The sequence below is a fragment of the Penaeus monodon genome, chromosome 11 (assembly GCF_015228065.2).
Source record: "Penaeus monodon isolate SGIC_2016 chromosome 11, NSTDA_Pmon_1, whole genome shotgun sequence".
Classification (NCBI taxonomy): domain Eukaryota; kingdom Metazoa; phylum Arthropoda; class Malacostraca; order Decapoda; family Penaeidae; genus Penaeus; species Penaeus monodon.
In genome coordinates, this window is record NC_051396.1 from 2,961,530 (window position 1) to 2,971,050 (window position 9,521).

A 9,521-nucleotide genomic window follows, 5' to 3' on the forward strand; every position below is an offset into this window, starting at 1 on the left:
TAGAAAAAGTACAATTATCTGTTCATTTTCAGGAGAGGGTGTGAATTTCTTTCACTCTTTATTATTGGCTTTTAAGAGCTCGAGATCTGTGATTTTGAGCCTTTTAAAAGCCATACCGGGGCGTCTCTGTCTGGCGGCTCGGAAGAGGAATTTGAACCTTTTTCGTAGTTTCCTTGTGGTGTCGTTTTGACATTCGATTAAAAAAAAAATTAAAAAATCAGATTGGAAAGGTATATATCCGTCTGTGATATATTTTACATTTTTTTGTGTTCATGATAAACCGAGCGTTCTCATTCGTGATATGACTTAACCCAAAGTTCCTGGAAAATGTTGTATTGACTGTAGTATTGTTTTTTTGAAATGTCTGCAAGTGCTTAGCCACAAAGGAGTCAATTAGTAGACCTTATGACCTCGGATGACTTCACATTTCCTTGAATTTGCGAGAAAAAGAATTTTTTTTTTTTACTAGTGCTATCAATATCGACACTCCTGTTTTCATTATAAACATTATAATTATCAATAGCATTATTGACATTACAAACAGCAATATTAGATACCAGAAACTATCTTCGAAAATCAAGGAAAAGGGAAAACGGGTGAGACAGGTATAGTACTTATAATTGGCTCATTGGTGGCTTCGTAATTAAGGAGTTATCTACGTGCGAAAACCATTGATAATTAAACACTCAGAGGGCAGGGCATATACGTACATCCCAAGTAGCTTCGAGTTCATATAAACTCTCGCTTTGATATTATCGATACAGTGACTGAGTATATTACAGTATTATCCTCATAGACCCTAAAGAAGCAGATAGTAGGTATGTTAATAAAGAAATGTGTAAAATATTATGTAAAATGCAAATGAAACGTTTTTTGACAAAATGAAGATACATCATTACGAAAGTTGATAGATATACTAGTACTCGAAGGCCAAATAATTATGATATATTTAAGTAATTGTCAAGGGAGCAAAAATGGTTTAAGAAGTTTTAGAAAGAGAGATTGGTAATATATCTTATTATATTCTCGATGTCCTTGATCTTTGCCGTGCTGTTATCAGTGTATAAAGATTGTTGTAAAATAGTAAAATTGGCCTGTATTATATACCAGTCTGTTTTGTCTATCTATCTGTGTAAATTTTTTTTCCTGTTTCTCACTTTCTCTTCCTTTCTCTCCCTTTCTCTCAATATATATACATATATATATATATGTATGTATGTATGTATGTATATATATTATATGTGTATATATATTATATGTATATATATTATATGTATGTATATTATATGTATAGATTATATTATATGTATATATATATATGTATATATATTATATATATATATTATATATATATATATATATATATATATATATATATTTATATATATATATTATATATATATTATGTATATTATATATGTATATATATATGTATATATATATGTATATATATAGTATTATATATATTATTAGTATATATATATGTATTATATATATATATATTAATTGGGTGTGTGGTGTGTGGTGGTGTGTGGTGCTGTGTGTGTGTGTGTGTGTGTGTGTGTGTGTGTGTGTGTGTGTGTGTGTGCGTGTGTAGTGTGTGTGTGTGTGTACACATGTATGTATTTATATATATTTGTGAATATATTGACTATTCTACTGTTGGATACAGGCCTCTTCCAGTTTTTTTGCAGTCATGTTAGTAGTACACATCTTGTTTCTAATTCCAGCCCCAACATTATTCTCTTTCATTATACCACAAAGTCATTGATTTTACCCTTAGCTTCTTTATGTTATTGATACCCTAGTCTGTTACTTGTCCGCTTTTCAATCTGTCGCTTACATGGGCTACATAACCTGCAAGCTCCCATTTCGTCTGGTTGTTACTCAAGAAAATCTACTTTGGTCTGTTTCTCCAATCCACCTTCTCATCCTCTTCCTGACATTAATTCCCGTCATCAGCCTTGTCATTCCCCCCTGACATGTACTGCTTTTTAGTCCTTGTATCTGACCCACATGTGATAAGGAGAGGAATGTGCATTAGCTGGATTTTTTTCTGTTTAGACATGAAGGCAAGCAATCCCATATTATGATAGTATGACTACTAGAGACGTTGAAAGTTATCTTATTTTCTCACCTTATTGCAGTTTCATGAGATGGGGTTGTCTTTATAAATTGTCCTAGGTGTATGTAAACTCAGTGATGACAATTGCTTCCTTATATTATTATTGCTTTTGTTTGGAGATGATTGTAAAACATGGCCTTAGTCTGTTTCTTCTTCATCAACCAAAGTCCAGCCATCAAAATTTTCACTGTTAAGTTAATTAATTGTTATAATTCACTTGCTTGAAACCATCTAGAAAAGGTATCTACTACGGACTCATCAGTATGAGTAGATATTTCTATATTTTTTTTTATGTATGTATTCCTGATATTACAGTGGCTAATTAACTTGTAATGTGTTTTATAGTTTTAAATACTGACCAAATGCCATTCAGATGTTGTTCATGTACTTAAGCTGAAGGGATAGAAACATGATAAAAGTGAGTATGAAAGTACCCGTACAGATTCGTGCAGTACATACACTTGGATTATGAAACAGGTTTGAATGAACTGTCAAAGGGGACACAGGACAGCTGTAAATGCTATTCTAGATTCCTTTATTATTTAATGTTCTTGATATTAGTACATAAAGCAGATTAAATGTCAGTTGTGCCACAAGTAAATGAAGTTGGTAAAATAATATAGGGATTGAATGCTACACTGCTTTTGAGTACCTTGTAGATAGTGAAGGAGAAACACCTTGAGTTGGTACTTTTATGGACTAATGAAAAAGGAAGTTAGAAATGTGTTTGTGCAAGACTTAATAAAAAGTTTAAGAATGTTTTTCTGTGTAGAATATATCCACTTTTGATCATTGTTTTATTTGTTCTTATATTATTATTATTCATTTATTTGGAATAATGTGCAGGTTTTGAGGACTTATTTTAAGATATGGTCACATTCAGGGTAGGTTGTAGACATGTATAGTTGTGTGAATGTAAAAGCATTTAGAGAGGAAAGTTTTGTCTTTCTTCAGTATCATGATTGTGCATTGTTGATCACTCTAATTATCTTATTTTAACATGTTGCATTTTCTCCTGATTCCTTCCAGATGATTGTAGCCAGGTGTGTGATGGAGTAGAAAGAAGCTAGTGTCAACAGGCAAGACCATAAACTAGAATTTACAATGCTAAGTTATGATGGAATCCAAGATGTCTTTACTGCCATTCTTGTGATCATCATAGTGTCAGTCATTGTTGCACTGGCATGGTTATCAACAAATGTCAGAGAACAGCCCTTGGTTGCAACAGCGGTTGTGGTGTTCCAGAGTGAGCGGACTGGTGAGAATCATTCTGAAAGTTCAAATGACCAGAGTCAGAGAGAAACACAAGGTAGCAGTGCTCGAGAGGGTGAGGCAAGTGCTGTGGGCTTAGCCAACATTGTAAAAGAAAGTGAGAGCTCCAGTGTTAATGGGGAACCAGATATGGAAGTACCAGAAAGAACTGACGGGAACTCTAGCAAGGGCAGAAATGACATGCCAGAGATGGAAGGCACAGAAGTGCAGAATGACATCAAACCAACTCCTACGTCTACTATGGAGGCCGATAACAAACCTGCAACCACCTCTACAGTGTCCTGCACAGAGTCTGCAGATATAGAGGGTCAAGGTAGTGAAACAAAATCCCCTGAAAGTGATGTCACAGGTCAGCTTGGTTCCTCAAGCACTCCGTCCCAAGTAAACCGAGATGAACCGAAGGATTCTGCACCCGAAATGGAGGTTCGAAAGCGTAGGTTGCAACAGTTTATGTCCATGGGAGAAAATTCTACAAATAAAGGTTCTGAAAATCACAGTGAGTCACCCAGCCCGCTGAAGTGTGATGAGGACTCTTACCTGCACACTGCCAATGGCAAAGGCACTGGCCACAAAGACGACACTGTTTTAAAAGACTCATTTTGTAATAGTAGAATCGTAGTAGAAAATTGTTCGTCATCAGACAAAACAGAGCAGAGTTCAGCATTGGACTCTGAAGGGGAAGAAGATGCGCGACCCCCAGGAAGTATAAGGATACGGTTGAAATTCCTAGACGAGACTCAGAGATTTGTTTTTGCACAGCTGACTGAACAAGTTGGAAGCTTTAAAAGGTAAGAGATCACTTCTCTAAACTAAACAGAGATGCTGTTTTAATTAGAGAATTTTCTTTAAGTATATGGAGAATAGTTGCTTGATCATTAATGGAAATATACTGTTTGAAAATATTTTGTGGGATATATAAGTATTTATGTGTATTGATATGAAACCTATTTTTTTCTTTGCAAGACATATGCCTGAAATTTAATTCTGTCATGACTGAAATTGTATTAGTCTATATAGAGGAAAAAGTATCTGCTGTGTCCTTTTATTTCCACTGAAATAAAAACTATTTTTTGCACCTCAGCAGCTTCACAGTTAGATATAAGGAAATACTTCTGTTATGCTTGCAATATTTTCCTGTTTTTAAAAACATTTTCATCAGTTAGTGCAAACGTTTTCTAGAGACATATAATTTTCATTATATATGAACCCCATCAATATATTTAACAACAATATATTCTTTGATAAATACTGTAAAGTGGTGTAACTTCAGACATTTTCAAAGTTTTTTCTGGCATAACACTGTGTAGCATTGTATTTTTGAAGCCCTGTTGGTGTCTGTGTGTATAGCTAAGCCAAATGCCTTTTGAACCCATGCAAAGGAAGGGTGGTAAATAGTAGGAAAACAGTATTAAGGTATCAATGTGTCTTAAGTTAACCATAAGTAATGATAATTTTGGACTAGTGTGCTTAACTTCAGATACCTGTGGACTTTTTTGTATAGAATTGCATCATTTAATTACTGCTTACTTTAAAATACATAAAAAGTTTTCAAGAACTTGAGAAAAGAGAAAATTGAATACAACTGTGGTAACTGTAGCAGACCCAAAAAAGAGTATTCCTTTTCTAACGTATAGATAGTCTAGACAGCATAATGCTGACCATTATGTTATTTTGGCATGAATTATGTTTGTAAACTTTTCTAGACTGAGAAAATAACCCAGAACACTTCCCATATATGTTAGGATAAGATATAACGAGCATACTCTGCTGTTATCACATGCTGAGCAGACAGTTATCAACAAGATTGACATATGCTAACCATATTCATTTATAATGTCATTGAGGATATCTATCATAAGAACTACACGTTAGCACACGTTACTGTCCAGAATATTCAAGCATTATTGAGACAAACCCTGAGACTATATGATTGAAATTTGACCAAATAATCCTCAGGGCTGGATAACTCACCTATGACAGATGGCATTTGTTGGCTGTCATGTTGTGACTAGGATGAGTTTAAATTCCGTTCTGTATCATATTTAGGTATAGACTTTTATGAACATTTGTTTGTGTATATTTTTATTGAAAGGCAGTCATTTGCTTTAGATGCTGAAACAAAGGGAAGAAAGCCTGCACTTCTGATTTTTAATCTGGGCGAGCAGCCTTGATGTTAATTCCATAGCAGTGGCTAGTGTGCTTTGGTTATTTTTCAGAGCCATTGAGTTAAGAGATACAAAAGTCATAGATTGTTATTATTCCTGAAAACTGACCTGTGAAAGCTAAAGTCTGTCTCAGCTCAACATCATCTTCAGTTTTACGATGATCAGAATCAAAGGATTGGTACCACTACCGTAGTCGCACTTCGGTACCCAAACACTATTTAGCAAAAAGATAATTCAGACACGAGTTTCATTAATTCCATTTCTAGGCTGGTTGTCAGACGCTCACATAATTATTTTTAACCTTATCTTTTAAGCCCCTTTTGAATGCTTACATCTTTAGTGTGTATAAATATACTTTCTTTCTGAGGCTGGGTATGTGTTTGTCCCTTCTGGCATTGTGTCTGCTCTAAGAACGATGACTTTATGCACTTTTTGCATGTAGTGCTACTGAAGATACATAGGTTTCACCTTGTGTGTAAAGCAATTTTTTTTCTTTTTTTCTTTTAAAGATAGATATTTTAATTGTTAAAAATTTAATTTAAAATAACTTTACTTTCAAATGATTATAATATTTTTTTTGTACAACTATCCTTGTTTGTTGTACTCAAAGAAACTTTTTTGGGATAAAAAGGAAAGAAAAATCATGATCTTTGCAGTTACTGTATTTTTCATGCACATAATATTCACTTCCATGGGAACTTTATGTAAAATACTGTAGGGATGATCCTCTTTGTCTACATGTTTTTATTTTATTATATTATATTTTTCATTTTCTTATTTATAAAATACAGAGCCATATTCCCATAATCATATTTCATTACATTTGAACTGGAAATGTCCAAGTTACACCATTTTACAGTAGATATAAAATGCTTTATCACTTTATGAGCATTAGGCACTTCATAAAGCTAGCCATATCTTTCCTGCAAAGTAACTCACAGCTTGCATTCCAGACAACACTTCTCCATAGAAATGGATGCGAATCGCCGCATCCGCCTGATTTTTAACGGACAGCTGTTGAGCCAGGATAACTCGACGCTAGCACAGTATGGCTTGTTTGACAACTGTGTAGTTCACTGCCATGTATCTCAGCCACAACAAGCGAGTAGGAACGCTAACCAGAATGAGTCAGTAGCCCACGAAGAGGAGGATGCGTATATGTCTGGTCTCTTGGTAATTATACCTGTGATGTTGTAATGGAACATGGATGAGAGAGAGAGAGAGAGAGAGAGAGAGAGAGAGAGAGAGAGAGAGAGAGAGAGAGAGAGAGAGAGAGAGAGAGAGAGAGAGAGAAGAGACAGAGAGAGGAATTCACATCATTTTACTATATATCCTTCCCATTTATGTAACGTAGTCTGATAGGCATAGTCATAACCGATGTGTATGGTTAAAGGTGGTAGTAAACGGAGCCCTTAATCGTTAAATGTTGTAGGATAATTTTGTCAATGGATGAATAAATAGATGTATTTACCATGTTTCTTCTCCCCCCCCACACCCACCCCACTTTGTGAAAGTTGAATGTCACAAGAGAATCATTTTGGAGTGTTTTCATGTGGTAACGGAAACGGAGACGTGGCACGTGGTTTCTGTGTTGTATTCATATGGTATGCAGAAAATGTGGATGATCTTATTATCTTTCAAGTTATAAGGCCCTGTTTTTATCCATGTAATCCACACAGCAACAAAACTGTAGTCTTTCACAGTCAACCCAAATTTAGTGTCTGGTCAGAAGACGTGCCTGCTCTTCCTTAGTAAGAATCTGATTGGTTTACGTAGTTACAGTGTTTATGTTGCTGTCCCTTTATTCACACGCTGTCTGCTTTAGGGTCAGACCTGTTCTTCAGCAAGATAATGTTTAAAAATGGGAACATAAAAAGTTGAATGAGTTTAAAGGAATAGCACTGTGGAGAGGATACTAAGAATGAGAAAGTTGTGAAAACTTCAGATGCAAAGTTTTTTATCATGCAGCAGTCCTACCAACCCTGAGCCTTGTAACATAGTTTTATCAATTAGATAATGATAAAGATCATATTGAGTTTACAAACCCATAGTTTACTGATCTTACAAGATCAATTTACTGCTGTTTTGCTTATTTCTTTCTATTTGCCTAAGTTTATTACAAAGAAAAAAAATTAAGTTCAACATTCAATGTTTGTCATTAAATGTACCAACATGTAATCCACATTTTTCATTTTAGAACAGCCTCCCTGAAATGCTTATGCTATAATATAAAACACACAAGTTCCCAATTTTATGATATTATTAAACAGATGCAGAGGTTACATTTTTAAATTGTGAACACACCAAGTGCAAATATATGGAAAGTAATACAAACACTGCCCCTTACCCAATCACTTGCTACGGAGGAGGGACACGGCTCCTGATCAGATATAAAATAAGGTAACTCTTGTAAGTATATGTTCAGAAATTCTTGGTACCCAGGGTTTTAGATTTTTAAGACTTTTTCCTACCACCATAACGTGTGATTTTCATTTTTTTTCTTCACCCCAACAGGCTCCACTCCTATACTTTGTGATGGGGGTGATGTGGTACCTTCGCTACGAATATGGCCACCTTTTTAACACCATGTCAACAGTCATTCTCCTATTTCTCACAGCCCTCCTCCTGTTTTCGACTTACCTTCTATACATAACTCAAAATGTGCCTGAAAGTAGGAGCACAACCCAGGTGTCAGCACATTCTGAAAATGAGACACAAAGTGCATTATAGGCTAGAAAATAAGATTTTTGTATATAAAAATTCTTTATTATTTACTATACATACTTGCAATATTGTCTAAAGACTCATACAGAGATGCTTTATACAAGCTTTAGAACTACTGAGATAAGTTCAGTGATTCTCCTCTCGTTTCTTTCTTGCAGAGGATAATTGAGATTCAGCATTAAATTTCAGATTCGGAAATATGAAGAGAATATAGATGTACTTTTAATGTGTAAATAAATGTGAAGGTGCAATTTTATTCTTTCTTTCTTTCTCACTTTCCTTTTTTTTTCCTTCCTTTTTTTTTTGTACTCTTCCTCATGTTTCCTCTTGTCTCACAACCCTTCCTTCCATTTCTTATTCTCATTTTCCCCTCACAGACTTCCTGTTCATCCTATATTCTTGTACATCACATATTCCTATTATTCATACTATTGTAGGCATTATGAAATATGGCTCTGCTCACATGTGGACCTATTTCTGTGACATATTTGTAAAACAGATCAACCATACATCCTGGCTCTTTATCGTGTCATATCAGTATTTATATACTGTAGGGCTGTTTCATAGATTTTATATCACTGCAGTATTTTCATGCTTATATCTATATAAATCCATAATACATATATATATTTTTTTTCATTTGATGTGATGTTTTTGAAGAAATAAACGGGACAGATAAGTATTTATCTATGTTTATTTTACAGGTGTGTTGTATCATTTTCTTAAAAAAGTATTTAAGTTGATCTTGCCATCGGTTGGCTATTTTTAACAACATCATATTTTCATTTTCAGAGAAGAACAGAGAATATTTTTACTTTTGAGAATAATTTATTTTTTGAAACTGCTTAATAATAGAGATGTGCTGATGTTCTGACATTAATTAATGGCCATATAAAAAGTATAAAATAACTTGAGTTTTAATGTTAGATTAGTGTAACATCACAAGAATTTTAGTAGAGAAAGTTAATTATTTTAAAATATATCAAAAGTAAAATGACTGATAAATTTGTGATTTTTTTTCAAGTTTTCACATGTTTGCTTAGTTTAGAATTCAACGCATCAGAAGTGTAAGTTCCTCTACAATGATTTTTGAGCCAAGGATAGTTTTTGTGTCATCAACTATGAAGTATATACCTGAGGGAAAAATATTTTTTGACTGAATGTTGATGTGCTTATATGAATAATGATAATAATAATACTTAAGAATATAGTGGGCTGTTGCTTCTAGTCCCAAA

General features: G+C 34.1%; 1 protein-coding gene across 1 annotated transcript in view; it reads left to right on the forward strand.

Annotated features, from left to right (window-relative positions):
- Nucleotides 1-8,987, forward strand: part of LOC119578665 — a 10,054-nt gene extending 1,067 nt beyond the window's left edge. Inside the window, exons 2-4 of the mRNA XM_037926229.1 lie at nucleotides 3,155-4,185; nucleotides 6,516-6,735; nucleotides 8,077-8,987. Coding sequence (XP_037782157.1) covers nucleotides 3,230-4,185; nucleotides 6,516-6,735; nucleotides 8,077-8,292 — 1,392 coding nt within the window. The 5' untranslated portion in view covers nucleotides 3,155-3,229 and the 3' untranslated portion in view covers nucleotides 8,293-8,987. The remainder of the gene's footprint in view (nucleotides 1-3,154; nucleotides 4,186-6,515; nucleotides 6,736-8,076) is intronic.
- Nucleotides 8,988-9,521: the final 534 nt, after the last annotated feature.